We start from the raw sequence: 27,576 nt of genomic DNA, 5'->3' as shown, positions 1-27,576 counted from the left end.
TTCTAGATAAGATCATTTAATCTGCAGCAAGCATCAGTATGATGGAGTGATGGTAAAGATCTCACAGACGCCTTCAGATTTTTATTTTCAGCCTATTGAGAACTTTTGTCTAATCAGATGCATTAAATCTAGAGAAGTTTTTTTTTTTGTGTGCAAATTTTTAATGTGAGGAAAACAATAAATTACAAGAAATCTAGATAAATAAATATTAAACTGTTTAAGCATTAAATCCATTTAAACAGTGCACTGACAGCAGACCAACAGCAGTAAGAAAATAGGCTTGGTGAACAGCAAACCAGGTCAAACTGAAGGTCCAGGCTGCATCATGATGATCCGTTTGGCTGTAGATTCCTTCATCGGGTCAATTTACAAAATTTACAAACATACCTGGTCACTAATGTACAGCATGATGAGATATTACAGATCAGGATTTTATTTTGGCAACATTTGATAAATTCTTTTTTTAATCCTCCTTGTTTGATTCTAGTTGTAGAAAATTAAGGTTTTAGGTCATTTCTCTCCTGGAGACACATTCGAAGGGTCCTGCAGTACTGAAACAGACCAAATACTGTGTGGAAAAACTCAGCGGGTCAATGTGACTCATTTCAACAGCAGATTTGTAGTTTTAGTCAGAGTCAAAGGGAACAGTCCAAGTACTGATATGACTTCCAGCCATTTACATCCAGACTTGTGACTGATTTCAGCTGCTTGGAGTTTGGGTCAAACGTGAAGAATCGGGGGGATTGTCAGTGCTGAAGACAGGTCCATTCAGAAAGTAACAGAGGAGCCATATGGTGAAGGGTGAATCCTCTAAAGCAGGTCTTGGTGTGACTGCAGCTGGAACAACAGGTCCACCTCCAGCTGACCTGAGCTGGTTCTTCATGTGTTTCAGCCCTACAGCCCCTTCAGGGAGGAGACCTTCTTCTTCCGAGCTGCCAGCATCTCATAAAACGGGTCTTTGCTGATGGCGGCCCTACGAGGTGCGAGGAGAGGACCGTTAGTCTACATCAATGAGTCAAAAGGTCTGGACTCTGATTTTGATTCTGACCGAACTGAAAGACAATTCAGTTCAAGTCCACATTCTGTGATTTCTGTGATGCTAAAACTGTGGCCAGATTGCTGAATCGGACATAGAAAAACCTTATCTCTGTTGTTTGATCGGTCGTGGAGTTTGTCCAACAGATCTGTGTTTTCCCAACAGTCCAGTTTTCAGTGTACCTTTTACATGGATGTTCACAACAACACAGCAGTAAAAGAAGCTCCCCGTCTGTGCGACATAGCCCATTCAACCATGTGGGAAACTCTTGAACAGATTTCGCCCCCACGATTAATTTTCCCCCACTAAGAAATCATGTTAGGTGCTGAATTATCAACAAGTTGTACCAAATCAGAACACACTCTGACAGTGTGAGTGACAAAATATTTGCTTTAAATAAACCCAAACATCCTTAACGTCAGTACTAGTGAGCGAAATACAATCACAATACTATTACAGACCTTGTAATACCAATGAAATGCAGTAAAGCTTCTACCTTTACTTAAATTTAGGTTCTTTTTCTATTGAACAGTTTACTTACACATTCATCTTTTGATTAAAGAATTTTTTAGAATATAAAATTGGTTTACTTTGAAAATGAAAGACTTGCATTTTTGAATTTTGTGAAAACAAAATGTATTATCTATCTGTATTATCTGATCATCTGCAGCATAAGACATTAAAGGTCTCACTTGATGCTTTTGATCCATTCGTCCTTCTCCTCTGCAGTTGGAGCAGAGATCCTGTAAAACGTGTGGTTTCCCTCGACGACTCGGCCATCTGCCTCCGTCTTGCAGGCTTTGATCACCTGATCTTTATTGTTGGGGATGAAGAGCTCGAAGCAGTTCTGGGAGAGAGGATAAACAGGATGGGTCAAGTAAAAAAACAAAAACAAAAAACATTGGGTTTTTTAATTTTGAAGACAATTGGAAAATGAAAATATGACGCTGGGTTCGACTCTGCAACTTGAAATCTTCTTGAATGCACGGAGCAACACTGAGCGCAGAAAACGTTTAGTTGAAATTTTGAAGAGTTTGTCTCAGAAGAAAAGATCTTTATGAACATTAATGGATTTCTGAATGAAGATGCACCTAAAACATACAGGGCAGTGGGCCCTGAGAACCAGGGTTGGGGACCTCTGTGTTGGCAAGAATATTAGAAGCCTAAATTATAGACAGCAAAATTATTTTAAACATAAAATGTCACAAAAACTGTAATTATTTTGGGGTACTTTGTCAACCTTGTGTCTGTTTTAATTCATTTTAAATCTGATTTGGAACCAGATATGGAAACTTTACAGTAGTAGACTATAAAACAAAAGGAAGACCAGCAGTTTACCGGTTTCTTTGAGTCTTCAACTTCTCTGATACTCAGATTTTCCAGTGGAATAATCCCTCTGGGTTCCTTATCCTTATAAAAACAAAAGAAAACAACACTGTAAGAACAGCCATTACAAGAAAGCACGCAGCAGAACCTGCGTCCATAAACTAAACACACTGACACTTACTGTGGTGTATTCAAAGTAGTAGAGACAGCTATCTGTGAGAATAAACCAGCGTCTCTTCCAGGTCTTCACACGTCCACCTGAGGACAGATTATATTCAGAAACCTGACGCACTATAACACAAACCAGCAGGTTAATTAAAGTCCATGGACTGCAGAAGCTGGGGTTAAAATGTGGGTAGCAGCAGGTCAAAGCAGCAAAAAGCAGAATGTGAACTCTGATCTTAAAATGCGTCATCTAGCTTTATTCTGGATATAAAAGTGAACGCACACAGTCGGCGGGAGCAGAGAGGTTCAGGGGCAGCAGCTCTGTGGCAAAGCAGTGCACTGAAGCTGAAAAGTAAAAATAAAAACAATACATACCTCCTGGAGTCAAAACCATGAAACACAAACAAGAAGAATGTCAAGAGCAGAAGAACACAGTTTTACACTCGTTTCTGTTTGTCTAATTTAAAACATTTTGTCCAGATGAGGGCTGAGCTGTGGTAACATATCTAGGATTTGAACAGTAGAAGATATCATGGGAACACATACCAAGTTTCAGCAGCCAGCCTTCTCTGTCAGGGTTAAAGAAGGTGTGTGTGAGGTCGTTCCCATCATCCTCTGGGATCTTAAAGGGTTCGTTCTTGATGCTGTCGTAGAGGTTCTGCAGAGATGATGATGAAGACACACGCATGGTCAGAATATGGATTACAGAGTAAACATGGAAACGGTTTATTAGAGGAGTGCCGCAGGGACTGATCGTGAACAAAGCAACAGCTGCTCTGTGCGCTGGGATGGAAAAGCTGTGGCTACTGCTTGGACTTTGACCCCCTTTCTGGTTACATCTATCCTGCTAGTTCTGTTTGACATTAGCAGGCCTGCAGGAACACAACAGCTTCAAAACAACCAGAAATCTCCAGATTAAAAGTGATACAGATGAAAATCCAATGTAACTCACTTCAATCTGTTCACACAGAAACAAACCTCAACAAAGGAGGATGTTTATCGCACTACAGAACATATTGATCATCAGAGCAGAACTTGACTCACTCTGAGTAGATCCTCCGGCAGATCTCCTCCATCATTGATTCCTCTGTTCATGGCAGTGAATCTCTGAACTGAGGGTTTGTCTCTTACGTTAGGGTTGTGTAGACTGGTGTTCAACATGATCACGGCGAACGACAACACGTAACAAGTATCTGAAAGAGTTTGCATGTCAAGTTTCTGGGTGTGTGATTTAAATAAAAAATAAAAATCTAATTTAAGCGGTTCATGAAAATAAAAAACATTTTGTTGCAAAGTGATTTTACAGGAAATGTATCGCCTTTGCATATGCTAGTTGCTTGTACTTTTAAGCAGGATTCTTACACATACATCATTTCAAATTAGCACACTTTCAGTTTTCTGAGAGGAAGGAAGGAAGGAAAGAAGGAAGGAAGGAAAGAAAGAAGGAAATAAAATTCTATACTTCTCCAGACTTTCCCAGATTGTGTACAAACCCTTAAAGTTTCTGTTTTTATGTTAAAAATAGTTTTCCCCCCTCAACACTGAACACACACTCACACACCTGTGCTCTGAAACACTCCGGGGTTGCAGTGACAGTATCTCTGGGCGAACGCCTCCATCATACGGTCGATCTTCTGGGCCTCGCCGGGCAGCCTGAAGCTCCACAAGAACTGCCTGAGCGCCTGAACCAGGTTCAGGTCCGTGAACTCGTGCAGCTCCAGGAAAGCGTGCAGAACCTTGATATTGAACTCATCTCTGCGCGACACAGAATCCCACACAGACACCCACCCACATGTCCACAGACATTAGAAACATAGCAAACATAAGAAAGAGATTAGAGCTCCTCTAGACCTGCTTGTGTAACTTTATGAATCATAATTTCAATAATGTGCATTAAAAAGACCAAGAACACTGTTGGAGATGCTCACCTTTCCCCCAGATAGTCACCAATGGCCGTCTTATTGAGCCCCTCTCCCTTGTAGAGGAACTGTGCGATATCTTCGCTGGTGTTTTTCAGCAGCGAGCTTTCTGTCAGAAAGTGAATCCCCTGAGGAAGAAAAATGTAAACGTCCAACTTAGCCTGAAAATCTGAAAATACAAACTAAATAAATAATAAAAGAAATTAGTGGGTTACAATTAATGCCAACTGGTCATTCTGTATCACTTCTGGCAAAAATATTGTCAAAGTCAAAATAAATCTAAAGGCAAAACAATTCATTAAAATTAACTCTGAATGTATTTTTAAGTAACCCGCTAAAAACATCAGTTCACTCATTTGGTGAATTTGTTTTACTGTAAGAATAAAAAAAAAATTTCAATAGTTTAGTTAAAAATTAAACCCAGATTTATTAAACACTGATATATTCTGTTTATTTCTGCTTATTTTGATGATTATGTCTTGCAGCTAATGAAAACCAGTATATCTGTTTCTTAGGAAAATTTGATATTACACAAAACTCCTAAAAACATGATTTTTATTACAAAAATGTTATGTTATGGCCTTCACCATTATGGGGAAGAACGCTGACTTGGCATTTAGGTCAAGTAATAAGACGTCATTGCCAAAGAAGCTGGCAGAGTGCTGTATCATAGCCTGTAAACACAAAATTAAGTGGAAGGAAAAACTGTGGTAGAAAAACAGGGATAACCGCAGCCTTGGGAGGATTGTGAAGCAAAGCCCTTTCCAAAGTTTGGTGAAAATTCACAAAGCATGGACTGAAGCTAGACTCAGCAGTTCAAGAGCCAAAACACACAGATGTATTCAGGACATGGGCTACAAACTGTTACACAGTGTTTGGGTTAAACCATTGCTGAACCAGAAACGTCAGAAGTGTCTAACTTCAACCAGGGAGAGACCCAGGGAGATGACAAGGGCTGCCATATCATCTGCTGGAAACTAAATCTCTTTTCATTAGCTGTAAGCTATAGCCAATGAAATAAAATATATCACTCTGTGTAATAATTTGATAAAGTAAATAAGTTTCACATTGAATTCAATTGCTGAAGCAAACTTTTTGATTATATTTTATTGTAACTATACGTTGAATTTTTTATAGCTTATGAAGATTATTTATCACCTGTATCAGCAAGTAGTAAAAGGATTTAAATTTATTCTGTTCGCATACAAAGCTGCTGGTGATCCAGCTCCATCCTAACAATACGACCATCATATCACTCATCTAAATGATTGTGGTGAAAAGTAGAATTTTTACATTTTTATTTCAAGTGGCTAAATCAGTGTCCATTCTTATTTCAAACTGATTAACCATTCACCTTTGTGGGGTCCATGTTGAACTTCTTTCGGCCTATGGCCATTTGTTTGTTCCTCTGCAAGCTTTTCCTACAAACAGATAAAACAAAAATACTCTCAGCACTATTAAAAACACATGGTCAGTTTAGTTATGTATGATTAGCACAACTATTAGCTGGTTTTAGCAATTCAATAATATGGATTTTAATTAAAGCAGGAAGATGATGTATAATCAGAACATCTCATTTTTTTGTCTCTATGAATATACCTGAAGTAAAACAAAGGCTGAGCAGAGTGGCGCTGCCTGCGCACAGAAATGGTATTTGAGAGACACTTTACCTCTCTTCAGTCAGGCCCAGGCTTTCAATCTCATTGGTCACCTCTGCTATCTCATCCTTCAGCCTCTGAGAGCAGACAGAGTAGAGGAGGAGCATTAAAACCATCTTGTTCAGCTTTCAACCACATAAAAATAAAAATAAAATAAACAGCTGTCTTTGTGTGATATTAGAACCCTTTATTTAAAAGTAGATTGCACATTTTGTGTTTATTTCAGGAACAACTCACTGACCAGCACCTCCTACTCAAGTGACAACCCACAAAAACTCCTCAAAGTACCGCCGTGATTCACTCCTGCCCCAACAGTCTTTCAACCTCCCAACAGGAGTCTTGTGAAACAGCCACCCTCTGCAGAGAGTCCTCTCTGGGATCTGAACCATCTGTTCTGGGGTCATCTCTCACGCTTCTACCCCTGTCTCCACTTCTCCTCTTCCCTTGCTGACCCAGATTCATCAGTCTACCCCACCCCACCTCCCTGACACCCTCAAAGAGATGTCTGGGTGCCAGGGAATACAGGAATATGCTGGATCAAAGACTGACTGGCTTAGTGGAGCTGCTCAGGCAAGTCAGAAGGTTTTAAGAGGAGGGAAGCAGATGGAGAAACATCTAGCCGCCAGAAAACAGCAGGACCTCAGGGTTCCTACACAATTTTTCATGAAGACATTTCAGACTCAACTTCCCAGAGTTCTCAGTTCTTTATGTTCATTTTAAAATTTTAAAGTTCACTATGAATTTATGGCGGATATTTCTAAAGATGGCAGGATTAAAATATGGAACTGGGACAAACAGACAGGAAGGAACTAAAGAAGGTCAAGCAAGAAAGACAGAGGTCAAGAAAGAAAGCGAGAATGGAAGACAAGGAAGAACTAAATATTTAGAGATGGGATTAAAACATGGAAAAGCATACTTTTTAATACTCTTATTTTCTTTTTCATACTTTGCATTTGGGGAAACTACTGAAATCCAATATACTTTTGCAGATGATCTGCTACAGCATTTCCACCTACAATAAATATGTTTTTTTCATCTATATGTGATTCCGTGTTTCCCAGAAACATGTCTGCCATCTGTCTGCATTACTGCAATATTTGATGGTTCATTACCCATCTGTCCCTGAGGGTGAAACTGGGCTATGTTAAGGAGAACAGAATGACAGTCATCGGTTTGCACAGCATCCCTTCATGCAGGCTGTGGAGATCTTTGTGTAGCTAGAAAATGCCCACTTCAAATCACTAATTTACACAAAACTTTGTTCTGGAGCCACATATCACATTTTTTATATGCGTTTGAGTTTATTTTATTTTGTTTTGCGGAGTTTGATTCTTACTGGATGGAAACTTTGTCACTATGAGTAATCATGAATCTTTGGAAAGTTAAAGACTGTCTGTTAATCACATATTCACAGACTAGCAGAAACCACTGTTAGAAGATCGTGGTTATATTTAATTATTTAAGTCTGGCTAAAGAACATTTCCCATCCTGAAACTGAATCCAAAATTAAGTCTCCAATTAAAACCTTGTTATAACTGACCTAGTTGTAAAAGCTTATTCTATTATGCTAAAAGTTTTTAATTCTTATAATCTACTTCTCATTTTTGTTGTAGTTTCATTTCAACTGCCAATGCAGCTCAACAAACAGACCTTGATATGTGATTAGCTTCCACAGCAATTTAACTATATTACTAACTACACATTTTAATACTAGCCACACTAATCGCTAACCAAACATGCTAAACATAGTTTAAAATGTCAGCTGCATCGCTGCTCCAGGACCTAAACAACTAGCCACAGCTGATGGAACCATGAATTCTGCTCTCCATCTGGAATGCTGCAGGATAACATCCGGCCATGAGTGACATTAGGCTCTGGCTGAGTTGGTTTATGCAGCTGTACAATAATCCAAGGCAAACCCGCAAATCCAAGTCTGAATGGCTCAGAAACAGAAGAATTCTAGACTGTCCTAGTCAAAGCCTTGACTTAAATCATAATGTATTTATACTGTGACATGACCTTAAAAAACAAACTGTTTGTGCTCATGTGTCTGAAGTAAAACAATTCTGCAAAGAAAGACTGGGCCGGACTTCTTCCACAGGGACAAAAAAAGACTCATGGCCAGTTATTATAAAAGCTTGATGGCAGTTGTTGCAGCCAAGGGTGGCTATTAGGTTTAGGGGGAAATTACTTTTCCTACAAAGGGCCAGCTTGGTTTGGATATCTTTTAAAAAAATAAAATTGTCATGTGAAAACTCCTTTTTTATAATATATTTACTTTTTTCTGGTCCTAAATATGCTTAATAATCTGAAACATTTAAGTATGACAATAAAACAACAGAAATCTGTAAGGGAGGCAAAAAGTTTTACGCAGCACTGTATCTAGTATATGTTTTCTGATCATAATCATTGGTGTCCTGCCTTTTTTTTTCCTTTACAAACAAAGTAATCTCCATAAAAAGGTGACACAGGAAGTACTGCTAATATATTTAAGACCATAGATGGAGCATAAGCAGGAGGTAAACTGTTCCTGCGGGCGGCCTATTTACACGAGGGGGTCCGCCAACCCCCAAACTAAGAGGATCATCCGTCTCCACTGTGTACAGTAACGCTCTGGTGATCATACCCCATAACGCCCCTCCATCTTCCCAACAACCACGCACACCTCCCCAGACACACTGGTCTAGACATGAAGGTCCAATTCTACTCAAGGACACGGGGAGGAGACTCAGTTGCAAACTGGTATTCAAACAAAGAGGAAAAAATGCAAATGGCAGCTGCAACCTTCTGGTTTGGGTATATTTGAGCTCAGACGACAACAGAGGTTGTATTGTATGTAAAATATGTCTTAAAAAAAGGAAAGCCAGATATAATGGTATGTTCACTAACAATATGTGAATGGTTCAGATTTAATGTTGAACAGCAAGAAAATAAACTGCTAATAGTCAGCTTAAAATAATAAAATGGCTCAAGTTTAACTTGAACCTGAACTATCAGCCTTCTTTCACATTAACACAACTGCTTTCAGAGGGCAGACATGCTCTCTAATTTTAATATTAGACTTAAAACGTAACTTTTTAAAGTCCCTTTCTATTATTTATGAAACCATTTAATGGAATGGCTACCATTAACAGAGTAATTTTTGACCTACAAAGCAGCAGTGAGCTCAATACTTTCTATCTCTCTAAATACTTTTATGCATTTCCTGTAATTAACTCTAAGTCTCTGTTGTACTGCGTACTTTCATTCCTCTCTTCTTTGTTTGGTACCTGTGGCTATCAAGATGTTTCAGACGTATATGAAGTGGTCTGATCTAATGTGTGTCTATTCCTGTTCCCCCTTTTATCTGTCCGTCTATTTTTTCCAGCTAGAAGGTGAAGTCAGCCCCACAGCTTAACACATGAACTTAAAGTAGAACAAGTGGTTTTCAAAAACATTTACAAAAAAAAAAAGTGAAAAACTAGGCATTGAAGCTGAAGTCTTCTGAGGTTATTCTCCACCAGCTTTGTCTATCTAGAGGGAATCTACTGACCATTCATTACAGACCAGCCCAAACTTAGTCAGATTAGGTGGAGAGCATTGGGAACATCACATTTCAAGTCTTTCCACAGATTCTCAGTTGGATTTAGGTCCATTCATCTTTCCATCAACTTTGAACAGCTTCCATGTTACTGGTAAAGGAAAGTATCCCCACAGCATGATGCTGCCATCACCATGTTTCATTGTGTTTTCTTCTACAAGTCCTTCTCAAAATATTAGCATATTGTGATAAAGTTCATTATTTTCCATAATGTAATGATGAAAATTTAACATTCATATATTTTAGATTCATTGCACACTAACTGAAATATTTCAGGTCTTTTATTGTCTTAATACGGATGATTTTGGCATACAGCTCCTGAAAACCCAAAATTCCTATCTCACAAAATTAGCATATCATTAAAAGGGTCTCTAAACGAGCTATGAACCTAATCATCTGAATCAACGAGTTAACTCTAAACACCTGCAAAAGATTCCTGAGGCCTTTAAAACTCCCAGCCTGGTTCATCACTCAAAACCCCAATCATGGGTAAGACTGCCGACCTGACTGCTGTTCAGAAGGCCACTATTGACACCCTCAAGCAAGAGGGTAAGACACAGAAAGAAATTTCTGAACGAATAGGCTGTTCCCAGAGTGCTGTATCAAGGCACCTCAGTGGGAAGTCTGTGGGAAGGAAAAAGTGTGGCAGAAAACGCTGCACAACGAGAAGAGGTGACCGGACCCTGAAGAAGATTGTGGAGAAGGGCCGATTCCAGACCTTGGGGGACCTGCGGAAGCAGTGGACTGAGTCTGGAGTAGAAACATCCAGAGCCATCGTGCACAGGCGTGTGCAGGAAATGGGCTACAGGTGCCGCATTCCCCAGGTCAAGCCACTTTTGAACCAGAAACAGCGGCAGAAGCGCCTGACCTGGGCTACAGAGAAGCAGCACTGGACTGTTGCTCAGTGGTCCAAAGTGCTTTTTTCGGATGAAAGCAAATTCTGCATGTCATTCAGAAATCAAGGTGCCAGAGTCTGGAGGAAGACTGGGGAGAAGGAAATGCCAAAATGCCAGAAGTCCAGTGTCAAGTACCCACAGTCAGTGATGGTCTGGGGTGCCGTGTCAGCTGCTGGTGTTGGTCCACTGTGTTTTATCAAGGGCAGGGTCAATGCAGCTAGCTATCAGGAGATTTTGGAGCACTTCATGCTTCCATCTGCTGAAAAGCTTTATGGAGATGAAGATTTCATTTTTCAGCACGACCTGGCACCTGCTCACAGTGCCAAAACCACTGGTAAATGGTTTACTGACCATAGTATCACTGTGCTCAATTGGCCTGCCAACTCTCCTGACCTGAACCCCATAGAGAATCTGTGGGATATTGTGAAGAGAACGTTGAGAGACTCAAGACCCAACACTCTGGATGAGCTAAAGGCCGCTATCGAAGCATCCTGGGCCTCCATAAGACCTCAGCAGTGCCACAGGCTGATTGCCTCCATGCCACGCCGCATTGAAGCAGTCATTTCTGCTAAAGGATTCCCGACCAAGTATTGAGTGCATAACTGTACATGATTATTTGAATGTTGATGTTTTTTGTATTAAAAACACTTTTCTTTTATTGGTCGGATGAAATATGCTAATTTTGTGAGATAGGAATTTTGGGTTTTCATGAGCTGTATGCCACAATCATCCGTATTAAGACAATAAAAGACCTGAAATATTTCAGTTAGTGTGCAATGAATCTAAAATATATGAATGTTAAATTTTCATCATGACATTATGGAAAATAATGAACTTTATCACAATATGCTAATATTTTGAGAAGGACCTGTATACAGTGTTTGCACATAGGCCAAAAAGTTGAACGTTTGTCTCCTGACCAGAGCACATTCTTCTACATGTTTGGGGTTCCCCCACATAGCTTATTGCACGCCTCCATTTTTTAGTCTTCACTTCAGCAATAGCTTTCTTTTTGCCACTATTGCATAAAGGTCATATTTATTGCATGCCACCTCAGCTGTAGATCTATGCAGCTCCTTCAAAGCCATCATGGGCCTCTTTGCCAACTATCTAATTAATGCTCTCCTTGCCCGACCTGTTGGCTTAGGTGGACGGCTCCTCCATGTTTCATGATGCCTTTTGTTCACCAATGTTCTCTAACAAACCTCTGAAGCCTTTGCAGGACAACTGGATTTATACTAATATTAAATTACACACAGCTGGACTCCATTTATTTATGAAGGCAACCGGGTGCGATGGATTTTAGTTAGGGGTATCAGAGTAAAGGAGGCTCCACACATGCATTCAACACTCTTTCCAAATTTTTAAAACCATGTATCATTTTCCTTTACGTTAGTCATTTGTTACTATGTGCTGGTCTATCACATAAAATTCACCCAAAAAATACTAAAGATTAATGTTTTATTGTGACATAATCTTTATGTTTACGGTAATTGCACTAGAACAACAATCATTTTTAAGCTTTAGAAAGTCCCTATAAAATACGTCCAAACCCCTTTCATTATTATTCATACGTTCTTTGCACATAATGTTTTTTAAACATTCTAAATACAACAAGAGCAGGCACAAATCTGTAAAAACAAGTGATTCATAGATATCTTTATCCTTCTATGACTAACAAATACCTTGAATATAATCAGCTTGGATTCAGTTTAGAGTTTAAGAAACTATTAGAAGAAGTAAAAATAGAAGGAGCAGCTCACCAGGCACTGAAAGTCTCAGTCTTACTTGTATGTCCTGCAGCAGCTCCTGTTTTCTGCGGCGGATGCTCTCCAGCTCCTGTTGCTCCTCTGGACTCAGGTCATCAGGCACTGAGAGCAGAAACACACACAGCACTCAGGCACTAAGATCAAATATTCCCCCATCCTACACACAATAGAATTACAGCATACACACACACACACACACACACACCAAAACAGAAGGACAGAGACCTGAGAGTCCCACTGCTCAGACTCACTATGGCAACACAATCTTAGCTCCATCAGATCACACCACCTTTTACCACACAGAATATGGAATCAAGCTCATTTGCCCAATTCAAACAGGATCTAAGACATAAAGCTGAAATGATATCTACCATTATCAACAATCTAATAGAAAGGGGGGGTTAACATTAAGAGAAAAGAAAAGGGTTATAAAAGGACGGACATGTCAGCTTCCATCTGAGCTGTTTCATATGAGGGATAGACGACATCTAGATGCACTCATCTGGTGGAAAACAAATACTAGTCTGGGACAATTAAAGTGGTTAAATGCTCTTATCAGTGCTCGTTGAGCCACCAGGTCTGACCTGCACTTTTTCCACAATTATCTCAGAGTTTACACAAGTTAGTGATGAATAAAACAAAACCAGGCAGAACAAACTGATCATGGACTAAATTCAGATAAATATAAGATTAAATAAGTAGAAAATCTTGTTTCATCCTATGCTTAGAAACGTATCAACTGCTTTGAATGTGACCAGATTGTCAATTTTCAGCTAAACCCTCATGACCGTTAAAGTAAGCAGTAGAACGCCTTTAGTGTGGTATGTTTACTGAGTGCTAAAAGATTATAAAGTAGAAACCTGTGTTTGAAAAGGATATATGGATTTTCTACAATAATCTGGTTTATTAAATTTGTATACTTTTTTCTTTGAATTTTATCATACAGACATTACTGTCTAATAATGTCAAACATTTAAATGTTTCAAGGCACAGCTGGAAATACTTTGTAATTCTGTGTTTTTTTAAAGTAAATGTTGAAGATCTTATTAGGTGTTTAAGGATGTCCTGATTCACTACCTGGGTTCGGCTCAGGGCCCAGATCACGGCCTGCCACAGCTAACAAAGACTACTATTGGTATCAATGACGACTCAACTCCTAATAAACAAGTTTTTGAAGGTCTCATATCACTGTTTTTCCCACACAACTTTGACTTTTTGATCAATTACAATGATCCTATAGTGAAAGAGAGACAGTATTGGCTGATTCACCTTTTAGTCTGCCTGTGTCATGTGACCTGCTCTGGCCTGAGCTCAGGTATGCTCAGTATTCCTGGGAGAGGTCTGCAGAGAGCAGCTGCAACACTTGTCATTAAATCTCAGGATGTTTAAAGCAAAGAAACAACAGGAACCACACTGACATACAGGTCCTTCTCAAAATATTAGCATATTGTGATAAAGTTCATTATTTTCCATAATGTCATGATGAAAATTTAACATTCATATATTTTAGATTCATTGCACACTAACTGAAATATTTCAGGTCTTTTATTGTCTTAATACGGATGATTTTGGCAAACAGCTCATGAAAACCCAAAATTCCTATCTCACAAAATTAGCATATCATTAAAAGGGTCTCTAAACGAGCTATGAACCTAATCATCTGAATCAACGAGTTAACTCTAAACACCTGCAAAAGATTCCTGAGGCCTTTAAAACTCCCAGCCTGGTTCATCACTCAAAACCCCAATCATGGGTAAGACTGCCGACCTGACTGCTGTCCAGAAGGCCACTATTGACACCCTCAAGCAAGAGGGTAAGACACAGAAAGAAATTTCTGAACGAATAGGCTGTTCCCAGAGTGCTGTATCAAGGCACCTCAGTGGGAAGTCTGTGGGAAGGAAAAAGTGTGGCAGAAAACGCTGCACAACGAGAAGAGGTGACCGGACACTGAGGAAGATTGTGGAGAAGGGCCGATTCCAGACCTTGGGGGACCTGCGGAAGCAGTGGACTGAGTCTGGAGTAGAAACATCCAGAGCCACCGTGCACAGGCGTGTGCAGGAAATGGGCTACAGGTGCCGCATTCCCCAGGTCAAGCCACTTTTGAACCAGAAACAGCGGCAGAAGCGCCTGACCTGGGCTACAGAGAAGCAGCACTGGACTGTTGCTCAGTGGTCCAAAGTACTTTTTTCGGATGAAACAAATTCTGCATGTCATTCGGAAATCAAGGTGCCAGAGTCTGGAGGAAGACTGGGGAGAAGGAAATGCCACAATGCCAGAAGTCCAGTGTCAAATACCCACAGTCAGTGATGGTCTGGGGTGCCGTGTCAGCTGCTGGTGTTGGTCCACTGTGTTTTATCAAGGGCAGGGTCAATGCAGCTAGCTATCAGGAGATTTTGGAGCACTTCATGCTTCCATCTGCTGAAAAGCTTTATGGAGATGAAGATTTCATTTTTCAGCACGACCTGGCACCTGCTCACAGTGCCAAAACCACTGGTAAATGGTTTACTGACCATGGTATCACTGTGCTCAATTGGCCTGCCAACTCTCCTGACCTGAACCCCATAGAGAATCTGTGGGATATTGTGAAGAGAACGTTGAGAGACTCAAGACCCAACACTCTGGATGAGCTAAAGGCCGCCATCGAAGCATCCTGGGCCTCCATAAGACCTCAGCAGTGCCACAGGCTGATTGCCTCCATGCCACGCCGCATTGAAGCAGTCATTTCTGCCAAAGGATTCCTGACCAAGTATTGAGTGCATAACTGTACATGATTATTTGAAGGTTGACGTTTTTTGTATTAAAAACACTTTTCTTTTATTATGCTAATTTTGTGAGATAGGAATTTTGGGTTTTCATGAGCTGTTTGCCAAAATCATCCGTATTAAGACAATAAAAGACCTGAAATATTTCAGTTAGTGTGCAATGAATCTAAAATATATGAATGTTAAATTTTCATCATGACATTATGGAAAATAATGAACTTTATCACAATATGCTAATATTTTGAGAAGGACCTGTATATGACAAGCTCAACTCTGAATGTGTCATACCAGAAAAGGGTGAACATGCAAGCGATAGTCCCGCATTTATAGCCTAGCGTTCAGCAAACTGTATAGCACAAAAACACCAGCAGGGACAAGACACAAAAAAAGTGGATTAGTTGGGTGCTGTTTGAATATTACCTGAAGAGATGCACACTTTCAGCAGGATAAAATACCAAAACAGAAAACTCTAACAAAAGGAAAATCAACAAAATGAGTATAGCAAACAAATTCAGTATCTGACTTTATAATTTACTGCATCTCCCAAGCTCAAATTATGGAGCTGCCTTCCTCCCTGCATGAAAACACATGATTGTACACGACAGAGTGTGTACTCTGATAGATCAGACGTTCATGTGCCAGAGACACTAAACGTCAGAGATGGTTTTTCTCAAGAAAACGTACTTCACAAGAAAAAGGAAGAACAAGAAGGCTAGTAACAGGTGGGAGAGCCAGGTTGTGGTGTTAGTGCCACATTGCCATTTTTCTACACAGACACAGTAACCAGTATTTTCTGTATTGTTTTTCAGAAGGTTGCATTACTAATGTTCTAAATGGTTTACATTAGCAATAAACCAAGAAAAATAAGTGGGGAATGAGCACAATTTAAGTGAAGTAACAAACAGTCACAGATGACAAATCAAGCTGCGCTGCTGCTGTTTATCAGCCTATTTAGAGGAATCCCGCTGAGGGATTTAAATCAGTTCACATTGTTCATTTCACTTTGCCTACATAGCATTTGCTCAGAGCTCTGCAGAAACAGGGCACACAGTGAGAACAGGCTCAATCAAGACTTTAACGCATGAATTGGGGTCACTTTGGTGCATCAGCTCCATTTCACAAGGACTTCATCAATTATAAGTTAACTTTCTTGGTGAGCCAAATTAGACTAATGGTGTGTTCACACCTGCCACTTTTGGTTCACTTTACACGGACCAGAGCTCATTTCCCCCCTTGGTCCGGACATTTGTGCAAGTCTGAATACATTCAAGCGAACCCTGGTCAGGACCGAGGCCCGATTTTAGAGCGGGTCCCGGTCTGCTTCCAAACAGACTCTGATGTGGTTTGCTTCTTGTGCGAATACAAACAGGCCTCGATCCGACCCAACTACAGAAAACATACAACTCTTTGGACTTAACAGCCACCGTAGTCGGTAGCAAAGGTGTACACTGTACTGAAATCACACCTGATTAGCCATCTGTTGCTTAGCAACGCTCCTGCCAGCAAGTCTTCTCCTTCGGCTTGCATCACATATTTTCCGACGCCATTCCAAAATTAGAAATAGAACGTCGCAAAACCTGCATTGAATGAGCTGCTCTTCGCCCTCACGATGATATCGTAGCTGTGATAACATTACTTTACAAGCATTACTTCCATGATAGTTTCCCTCCATTTCCGGGTCTGAACTCTGTCCCGACCTAGTCACTGCTGTCCAATGGGACCAACAATTGTCACACTTTGGCTTTGTTTACAAGTTATACTTCACTTGCAAAAAGTACAATGTGAAAGCGCGATGCACCAAACGAAGAAAATAAAGTCTGTTTTTGGTCCGAACCAGACAAGCGGACCAAAGGGTGTGAATACACCATAAAATACTTACAAAAACCTTTGTTGCCACTTGGCAGAACACATGGATGTGTTAAATAAATACGCTAAGCACCTAAAACTATGTGGTACAAAAATGTTTGCAGTTTTTCATGATCTGTAAATGCGCACAGAGTCTGGTCCCACCACTGACTTCAGTATAGATATGATCTAGTGCAAGCACACGCCCAGTGACGCACCAGCTAATCACACACATCCCCTCATCACCCAGAGGACAGTTCAAGTAGGCCAGAATGACATACTATTGTAAAAAGACAGGTAGTGAAACTAGCATTTACTCACTTCCTCTGCCGTTTTAGTTGCTAGAGGAAATAAGTTGGGACTGTTTGTGACACCTTATGAAGCACAATCCTATCCTCCTTTGTAAGCGCTTTTAAACTCTTTAGGCAGCTGCTCAACATAGTATCAAGTTTGCAATTGTTCAGCATATAACAGAACCTTTTATTGTAGCAAAGCTGTTGATAAACAGCTGCTCTCCATTCCCCCCCGTTGGTAAGTTACGCATCACATCCTTTGAAATATGCACAATAATCAATCTGCAGGTACTGTACGTTAAACCGAGGTTTCCTGCTTTCACCAGCTTTCAGAGGAAGACGTGACAACTCACGCATGCAACGGACTCATCCTGGTTCAAGTTTCTGCAGAAAACCTCTCATGCACAAGTTAAGATGACGCACTGAACACCTACACATTTGTGTCATAATCTTGAGGTTTGTACCAGAAAAGGCTCGTGTCGGCTCGGCTTCTTCCCCACTGCTCTCAGAAGTCCCAGAACAACCACTTCAGTCCAAAATAAAACAAAAACCCTCAGGATGGAACTTAGTCACCAGTTCAAACATAAAACAGTTGGTATTTCTTAGTCTAGTCGGTACAGAAATAAAACAGCCCAGATCGAGTTTGTGAATCCCAGTCCTATGGTCCGTCAGTCCAGTCACTCTGCCACTCTAATCTCTTCATTACAGCAGAGGGGAGAGGAAAGAGAGCCTGCCTGCAGCTAAATGAGGACAAACGTTTTTTTAAGTGTCTGTGAGGGAGAAAAACCCTTGAACTCATCTTCTCCCTCCTGTCCATCTCGTCTCCTCCCTGCTTCCTCTTCAACTGCAGGCTCCCTCCATTTGCTCGATAAAAAGAGGAAAGGAGGATTTGCGTTTGTCTTTAAAACAATTTATGTAACGAAACAAGAAATACAGACACTAGATTTTGTTTTAGCTCATCACATGTGTTTGCTTGCATAAAAGAACATGACCCGGGACCTGAGGCAATTTGTGTGTGACAAGTAAAGCATCTGTAGCTTAAAAGAGAACAGTTCTCTGTCAGAGAACTGTTTACAAGGCAGTAATTGTCCTTTCTGGATTTCAACAAGGGAATAACTGTACATTTTAGAGTTCCCTGGCCTGAGGATAACGGGCTCAAAAGATTGATGTAATCCTGCCCCGATTACTGATCGCATTCATGCAGCCTTAAGGCTTAAAAGTCCAGTAAGTAAGAACTGGAAAAAAAGGAAGCAAACAACTGAGGAGAACAAATATGAGCCTGAACACAGGAAATAAAAACATCCTAATGTGACAAAGAGAGAAAGTGGTCAGGTTTGAGGGGAAGGGCTGTGTCCTCAGGGTGAAAAACTAGAGGTCAACCAATCAGTTGGCCAGACTCAGACTTGACTCTGGCCCATCTCCAGCAGTAACTGGACGACAGACGGAGTACACCCTGGACAGGTCGCCAGTCCATCACCGGGCAACACAGGGACACGGGACAACCATGCTCACACACTCACACCTAAGGCCAGTTTAGAAAAACCAAATAACCAAACAGCCATGTTTATGGACTGTGGGAGGAAGCCAGAGTACCCAGAGAGAACCCACACATGCACAGGAAGAACATGCCAACTCCATGCAGAAAGACACTAGGCCAGTATTTGAACCCAGCACGTTCTTACTCCAAGGTAACAGTGCTACCAACTAATCCATCATGAAGCCCATAATTAAATACATCAAAACTAAAATTACCCATCATTTTCTGTATATAAATGCATCAACCGACAGATATTATGCTTTAATGCAAAAATTATCTATCAAAGACCCTGCAGCATATTTCTTCTTTTTGTGAGATAATCCTTGGAAAAAAAATAAAACGTTGAAATGAAAATCAACACTTCAGACTAAAGAAAACCAGAAATCAGTATCAGTCTGGAAAAGCCTGATCGGTACATCTCTATAAAAAAACTACTAATAAAATAAAAACAAACAAATTCAGAACTACATGAAAGTTAGTAAATGTGATCAAATAAATAAATAAATAAATAAACAAAGTTTTTCTGTTTTATCTTTTTGGGTTCATCACAGCTGTATGTTCAGGAACATGCTGGATCTGAAGATGTTGGTAAGGATCTAATTTCTCAAAAGAATACACATGCAGACTCTTGATTAAGTCTCCAAATTACTACCAAAAGATACTAAAGACAATTTTAAATGTCCACTCCAGCTCATTTTGTCTTAGATCTAAAATAGTAAAACCCTCTCTCAAATACCAGCGTGAGGTAGCCTCCGTTCCTATATTGAATAATTATGAACTTTTTGCATTATAGTTCATTAAGGGAAACTGAATTTGGACAAATTGGGTCTCAGCAGTTTTAAATTTGAGACCGAGATTGAAAATCAGCCACAGATCTCTGATCGTGGATCTATCGATTCTATTTCAAATTTAGTTTTTGAGGAGAGATTCCAGAGTCTTCCACAAAACAAACATTTTGCCACAAATCTGGAAAAAACATATTATTCAAGTTACAGGATGAGGGAAGTACTTTAATATATACAATGTTCATAAAATGTAAAGGAACACTTTTTAAATCAGAGTATAATATCAAATCCGTTGAACTTCAGGAATAGTGATCTGGTCAGTTAAGTAGTAGAGGGGGTTGTTAATCAGCTGTCAACGGCTGCACTAAAGGAGCAACAATGAGACGGTGGAGGCCACAGTTCTTTTTCCTTATTTGTGTGACTGCTTTTCAACAGTTTTGCATTTGACCACGGTTAGTGTCACTACTGGTAGCATGAGGCGATACCTGGACCCTACAGAGCTTGCACAGGTACCCCAGCTCCACCAGGATGGCACATCAATACGTGCCCGAACGTGACCATGGAGGAGATTCCAGGGAAGACAAGCAGTTACTCCAGAAGAGCTGGACAGGGCCTTGGAGGTCTCCAACCCTTCAGCAGGACTGGTATCTGATGCTTGTGCAAGGAGGAACAGGATGAGTACTGCCAGAGCCCTACAGAGTCACCTCCAGTGGGCCACTGGCGTAAATGTCTGTGAACAAACCATTCCAAACACACTTTATGAGGGTTTCGAGATGAAATCGGACCAAATTGTTAGAATCTTCACTGGTACAGTGGGTCCTGGATTCCTCCTGGTGCATGATAATGCTTGGCCTCATGTGGCAAGAGTATGCAGGCAGTTCCAGGAGGATGAAGGAATTGATGCCACAGACTGGCCTCCACGCACCCCTAACCTAAATCCAAATGAACATCTCTGAGACATCATGTTTGCATCTCAGACTGTCCAGAAGCTCAGTGATCCACTCGGGAGAAGATACCCCAGGACACCATCCGTCATCTCGTAAGGAGCATGCCCCGATGTTGTCAGGCATGCATACAAGCACATGAAGACCATACGAGTGGTGAGACTGGGATTTTCTATGTTTTAGTTCTATTTTGAGCCAACGTGCATGATCCTACTATTATTAGAAAGTTATTTTACCATTCTTAGATGAAATTATTGGTTTTGATGTGCTGTTCCGTTTAAAATTTTGCTAACATATCTAATAAGTGGAAATGAAGAGGTCAGATGCTCTAGGAACTAATGTGGAAACTGTGGAAGATCTTAAATACTCCTTAAATTCAATCTTCATCTGTGAATGAAAAAGATTAATGCAGGACAATTATCCCCAGCTCAGATAACTGTTGTGGTGTTTATGGGATCTTCATAACTTCAACCCTTTAACTCAAACACAGATTCCACCATCTTCCTGATATAATAGAGGGTTGCAGCTAAACATGTGGTGCAAATGCAGCTCAGTTTTTCACAGGAAACAGCAGTGCACAGCTGTGCCAGGTGGTTGATTCATAATCTAAGATTCATCACTGTTTGGTCTCCTTGTCTGGACTGGGCTCTCCACAGCTTCATAATGCTGACAGGCTCCAACTCTCTGGGTCCAAGTTAGGAAACAGAGATCACAGAAGTACATCCAGTCAAGTCAAATGAGGATAATTTGGACAATCAAACTAATAAATGGGTGCATGGACTGAATTCAGAGACACGGGCGGCTGCACAATAAGCACAGAACCCCTATGAGGGCTGGCCTCAATCCAGATAATAATAATAATAATAGATCCCTTGTGCCAGTCTATAAAGGGCTGCCAAAGAGCATTACCACACACCCAGATGGGGACATGTTGCGTTGGCAGGAAAGTGAAGGCTAAAACACGCCTAAAGATTTGAGTTTAGGACACGAAACCGATACTACGTCAGTTTATAAAGTTAAACTAGTTTAAATCAGCTAACCTGTTTAGCCTCCAGGTTAGCGAACCATTAAAACCAATAAACCGTTTCTGGAAACTCACCAACTCCGTCTTCTGACTTCAACACCATATTGCTGTCGTTGCTAAAGGCTGCTTCCGTGAGAAAATGAATTTTGTCACTTTTTAATGAAGTTTTCGGGTGAAAGGGGGTGCCTCGGTCACAGCTCCGTCACCGTTAAACTGCCAGTTAGCGACAAATGACTGCGGAGAAGCAGCCGGTGTATGAGGGATGACGGGGGCGGAGCCTCGGCTGTCAACAGCCAATCAGAGACTGGCTTACTAACCTCTATATCTTGGGGTTCTTCATAAAAGAAGCCTCAGGTAGTCCCTTAATCAGAAGAGTTAACCTGTGTGTAAACCTTTGTTAGAGAATGTTGATGAACTATTTGAAATATCGGGATATTTTTGAACAAAAATCTGCTGCACTACCCTTCTGAACTGATAATGGGATTATTGGATCTTTCAACCGGAATAGAAGGTTAGAAAAAATAGCCTAATCAACACAGAAAATGTTTTCCATGGTCATCTTGGTCCCCTTGAATCAAATAGGAAACCTGTGGGATGACCTAAAGAAAGTCTAATAGACAACACAGATCCCCCTTTGTATGCTTTTGAAATGTCAAAGAAGCAGACTGAATGCTGACTTAATGGTAAAGTAGTGCATACCATTAATAGCATGAGTTCTTGCAAGTGTGGTAGCAGCAGTGACTGTTATTTATTTAAATTTTTTTCTAAACATGGCTATTTTACTAATGACTAAATGTACTCAAATTAAAGGTTTATAGTTTCTGAAATTTTGTAGTGTGAGAATATGCTACTGTAATAAAGGGTTGAGTTACATGGATGCTTTTTACATATCTTTAACAGGGCCACCAATAAATATGTCCAGCCCTGAATGTTAACGTTAAACCTATATAGCTTATTTTTTTTACTTTGTTGCATTTTTTTCTTCTACACCATGTAACCATATCAGCTCAAATACTGATGGTGCCTTTTTCCTGCTCCATTTTCTGAATCAGTAACCTATTGGTGTGTAAGAGATATTTTTCTCTATGAGAGACTTGTCTTCATAAAAAGGAGAAATTAAAGCACTTAAAAATGTGTTTGATTTCAAGGTATGATTAAAAAAAACTTTTCACAGTCTTGAATTTCTGTATTATTCACTTATGAGTATTGTATACTGCTTTGCCTGCATGCTAAAATCTACTACTTTGAATTTGTGTAACTTTTATTAAGCTGTATGAGTACATACCTGGGAGAGAAATCACTGTTTCCACATTTAAGCAGGAAGAGGAAGCAGGGCTCATGAGATATACATACATAAAAAAAGGAAATTGAAATAACAGCCCCACCTGCTGAACAGCAGAGGCATACTGAAACACATTAGTTAAGGGAAGCTGGTGTGCTATCAGAGATAGCCCATTTGGGACCAAGCAAAAAAGGAAGGGAGAGGAGAGGGTGTAACAGAGGACAGAGGAAAAAGAGGGCAAGGGATTGCAGCTGTGTGATTAAATCACTGCTTTATTCAGAGGCTGGACCCACCAACAAACAGGACATGTTGAGGCGTGGTGAGAAAGAATCTGGTGAATTTCACAGTTTAATCAGACAGCTTACAAATATACAGTGATTTGAATAAGTTGTCAGACATTTTGAACCTTTTCACATCTTGTGACATTACTACCACAAACCCTGATGTATTTTGTGAAGGTTTTACATAGATTAGCAAAACGTACTTGTGAATTGGAAGGAAAATTGTTTTTAATTGTTTTGCAAACAATTCAATTCAATTCAACTCAGTTTTATTTATATAGCGCCAATTCACAACACATGTTGTCTCAAGGCACTTCACAACAGTCAGGTACATACATTCCAATTAATCCTAACCATTGAACTGTGCAGTCAGATTCAGTTATTTATTCAAATTGGATAAAAAGTTTTTCTGTCTAAGGAAACCCAGCAGATTGCATCCAGTCAGTGACTTGTAGCATTCCCTCCTCCCGGATGAGCATGTAGAGACAGTGGACAGTCCCTGGCGTTGACTTTGCAGCAATCCCTCATACTGAGCATGCATGTAGCGACAATGGAGAGGAAAAATTCCCTTTTAACAGGAAGAAACCTCCAGCAGAACCAGGCTCAGTATGAGCGGCCATCTGCCACGACTGACTGGGGGTTTGAGAGAACAGAGCAGAGACACAAAGAGAACAAAGAAGCACTGATCCAGGAGTCCTTTCTATGGGAAGGAAAAATCAATGTTAATGGATGTAGCTCCTTTAGTCGTTTCACCTAGAAAGAAAGAACAGATAAACTCTGAGCCAGTTTTCAAGGTTAGAGTCTGAAAGAGAACACATAAAGTTTGTTACAGTTAAGCTCAGTCAATTTCCATGTCTAGGAGAGAGAAAGGGTTAAACACTAAAAGACAGGGCTATGTGTATCATCGGTAGAGGGTGAGCATTAAGTTGTTGCCAGCAGAAGCTCGGACGATTCCCCTCTCCAGAAAGGTGTCACAGGCAGACACAGAGCCAGGCCAGGTGTAGCTTCTAGGAAGAGAATAGAGAGAACAAGGTTAAAAGCTGAAATAACAGCAAATAATGCAAAATTGGAGAGTAGTGTGAGAATGTAGCGAAGAGGGGGAAAGTGGTCATTATGTCCTCCAGCAGCCTAAGCCTATAGCAGCATAACTACACAGATAGTTTCAGTTCAGATTATTTAGTTAAACGGTGCTTATTTACAACAATGTTGTCTCAAGGCACCTCACAAAGGGTCCCACTGATGGTCATTATTATACTAAAAACCACAAGGATTGGGATACCTCTTTCTGTCAGACTGATCATATAAACATAAATGTGAAAAGTGGGGCAGTCTTTTGGGGCAGGTCTCTACCAGCTTTTCACATCCAGATATAACAATGTTTGCATGTTCTTCTTTGTGAAAGAGCTCGAGTTCAGTCAGATTGGATGGAGACCATCTATGAAAACGCATTTTCAGAACTTGCCAGTTCTCAGCTAGATTCATGTGTGAGCAAGTGATTTAAACCGTTGTATGTCTGGATTTATGTATAGGGTCATTGTCCTTCTGAAAGGTGAACCTTCATCCAAGTCTCAAGTCTTTTGTTGCATCTAAAAGGTTGTCTTCCAGAATTGCCTTGTGTTTAGCTCCACCCAGCTTCCCTTGAAAGCTAACCAGTTTCCCTGTCATTGCTGAAGAAAACTTCCCCACAGCATGATTTGGCCACCACCATGTTTCAAAGAACCAATGCAGAGACAAACAATGACTGTGCACACTCACTCAAGAGCAATTCAGAGTTGCTAATTATCTTAATAATCTTGTTTTTGGACTGTAGGAGGAAAGTGTAAGAGTACCTTGGGAAAACTGACTAATGCACTGGGAGAACTCCGGACAGGGAATCTCAGTCATGCTTCCAGCTATTTAAGCAGTGAAGCAACAGAAACATGAGATTTAACCTACCTACGGGCAAAGACTTTGAGTCATTTTATTACATTTGTGTTAATACCTTCTTCTTATTAATCTGTTTTATTTGGTCTACATTTTACACTCTTGCATTGCACACAGTGAAGGGGATAATAAAAGAAGAGGACTACCTTAAAGTTATTCAACTTCACCTTAAATCAGCAGCTAGATTATTGAAGTTTTGACAAATTGGATGTTCCATAAACTTTAGGCTTCTGGAACAGCAATGACCTGAACCTTATTGAAAATGTAGTAAAAGTAAAATGAAAAGCAAGAGTCCATGGTAGGAAACCAACCATGTTAAAAGAAACTCACTCATTTATGATAAGAAAGGTAGTCTAATATTCAGTCAGAACCATGCCAGAATGTTGTTGGTGGCTACAAATAGTGTGTGGTTTGTCTGCAACTTGCTAAGGGACATTTAACCAAATGTTAGTGGGGGTGTATGTATAATTATATGCATATTTATGGCCTTGTGTGGGTTACACAAAACTCATAATAAAAATCAAATATGTGCACCAAGATCCTGTAATTAAATATCATTAGAGTTGCTGAGTATGCTGTGTCATCAGGCATTTTTTAAGAAGGGGAACCAGAGAGTGTGTGCCAGCTATCGAAGGATCAAACTTCTCAATCTGCCTTGGAAAGTGTGGATCTCATCCTGACCGTGAAACAGTGGTCCAGATCTTTATACTTGCTTAACCCATGAGCAGGTTATAGGAATTTGCTTGCTTTTTGGATCTGAAGATGACTTATGATCATGTCCTTCGAGGCGTGTGGCGTACTGGAGGAGTACCTGGGTTCCTTTTAAGCCTATTAAGTCCTTTTATGCCCAAAACCAAGTAGTTTGCATTCTTGGCACAAAGTCAAGCTTGTTTCCAGAGCCACCTCCTGTCCTTTCTGTTAGTGGTGTTTACAGACAGGATCTTAAGGCGTAGACGTGAAGAGAAGGGTGTCTGGTTTGGGGACCTCAGGGTCTTATCTTGGATTTTTGTTGAAAATGTGTCTGTGTGGGAGCTAGTTATAAAGCTGCTGCAGATTTCTGATCTAGATGCACCCTAAACACTAGAGGGATTCCAGGCACACCCTTTTGGTAGTAGACCATGTGGCAGATCCAGAACTTGGAACCTCGAAGAACTGTATAATCCTTCAGGCCTGGGAAAACATTGAGATCCCCTAGAATGAACTTAAGAGTATTGCTTTGGACCTTTTTTACCCTGTAGCCCAAACTTGGATATGCAGTTGTCAATAAATGGAAGGAATGACAACTTCCTTTGGTGGTTAAATGGAAACATCCGACTATGAGGAGGCCCTGGGCCAGTCTCACACAACCTGTTTAGCCTGCAACTGGAGCTCAGATAAGCTGAAAAAATGGGCTTGAAAGCCCAAAATGTTAATTTTATTTTTTTGCAGATGATCACTGGATCTAAACCCCTGCCTGGAACTGTGTTTTTGCTAATTTATAAAGTTTTTAGAAAAGGATGGCCTGTGGTGTAAAGTTATAGATGGCTTATCTGAGAATATGTGCTTGTTCCCACAGTTTTAAGGCTCATGACATAAAAACAAAGAACAACAAACGATAGATAAAAGACTGGGCTCAGCTATACTGTATTCATAAAAACTGTCAGCCAAACCAAATTAACCTGTGTGAGTGCCTACAGAGCTCCTTTTAGTGTGTAAATAACTGCTTTTGAATGAGAACGTCCGCCCCTTGTGAAAGCATCTGCACAGAGCGGAGAGCAGTGGGCAGAGATGGAGATTATGTCACTTCGGCACCCACCGGAGAGGAGGATCCTGGACCGGAATATGATGGGAGTGCGTCATGTTCTCAAATCAAGCCCACCATCTCAAACACACACGCGCGCACATACACTGACTCATGTGTGTACGTGAACACAGAAATGTCAGAAATATACATAATCACCACAGCAACTAAACACTGGAGCCACTTTATCTCACAGTTTTTCACATCAAAGCAGCAACACATGATAACACATGTGATGTTCCCTCATGTAATAACATCAGATCAAAATAGCATATGATAAGGTAATAAAAGTGCTCACCTGAGGCTGCAGCAGCAGATGCTCCTGCTCGTACAGTAGGGCAGAGAAAAGCTTGGAAGCTGGACGCACACAGCTCACTCACGGTCCCCATCACAACGCAGTGTTTATTCAGGGGTCGGTGACAAAATAAGAGTCTTAGGTTAACAGGAACCTCCCTGCATCTCTTCACCTCCCTCCCTTAAAGGATCTCAGTCAAAAGCTCCCTGAGAATAAAGCATTTGTGTTTTTCCCTCCCGACCATCACCAGAGTCTGACGAACTCTCAGGAAAAAAAACGCTCTCCCACTCCACACTCTCTCTCCTCCCTCCTCGCTTGTTGCTCACACACTTGACCTCACTCCTGAGCTGCTCTCTTCCACACCAGAAATAAGCTCTCTCTCAAGAGTGTCACCGACTTAAAGAAGCTAGTATTAATGGGCGCCCACTACAACCTCCTTCCCGCCCCCTTCTTGTGTTTCTTTGAACAGTTGTTAA

The 27,576-nt window shown here is 40.6% G+C and overlaps 1 protein-coding gene across 2 annotated transcripts; it reads right to left on the bottom strand.

The window, feature by feature from the left end:
• Positions 1-137: 137 nt before the first annotated feature.
• On the bottom strand, positions 138-27,420 carry LOC124875700 (cytohesin-1-like). Of its 2 annotated transcripts, none has more exons than XM_047378011.1 (12): positions 27,104-27,420; positions 12,369-12,451; positions 6,117-6,181; positions 5,801-5,867; positions 4,456-4,574; positions 4,089-4,282; positions 3,572-3,720; positions 3,074-3,185; positions 2,544-2,620; positions 2,375-2,446; positions 1,729-1,883; positions 138-973 (listed from the first exon to the last, which is right to left on the bottom strand). In XM_047378011.1, exons 1-12 carry the CDS (start codon positions 27,192-27,194, stop codon positions 895-897), a joined length of 1,263 nt encoding a protein of 420 aa, XP_047233967.1. In that variant the 5' UTR covers positions 27,195-27,420; the 3' UTR covers positions 138-894. The 2 variants fall into 2 exon arrangements, with proteins under 2 accessions (XP_047233967.1, XP_047233969.1); XM_047378013.1 differs by lacking the exon at positions 27,104-27,420 and adding an exon at positions 21,615-21,777.
• Between the last annotated feature and the right edge of the window lie 156 nt (positions 27,421-27,576).

The sequence above is a fragment of the Girardinichthys multiradiatus genome, chromosome 10, assembly GCF_021462225.1.
Source record: "Girardinichthys multiradiatus isolate DD_20200921_A chromosome 10, DD_fGirMul_XY1, whole genome shotgun sequence".
Taxonomy (NCBI): Eukaryota; Metazoa; Chordata; class Actinopteri; order Cyprinodontiformes; family Goodeidae; genus Girardinichthys; species Girardinichthys multiradiatus.
The sequence above is the reverse complement of the archived record's forward strand: the minus strand, read 5'-3'. Positions and strand labels throughout refer to the sequence as shown.

Bases quoted from the DNA above. Each gene is read 5' to 3' on its own strand.
- LOC124875700 (XM_047378011.1), bottom strand. From the start codon at position 27,194: ATGGGGACCGTGAGTGAGCTGTGTGCGTCCAGCTTCCAAGCTTTTCTC. The intron at 4,283-4,455 runs GTGAGCATCTCC...TGTGTCGCGCAG, and splicing joins GGTGACTATCTGGGGGAAAG to AGATGAGTTCAATATCAAGG. The intron at 3,186-3,571 runs GTGAGTCAAGTT...TCATCTCTGCAG, and splicing joins TGCCGGAGGATCTACTCAGA to AACCTCTACGACAGCATCAA.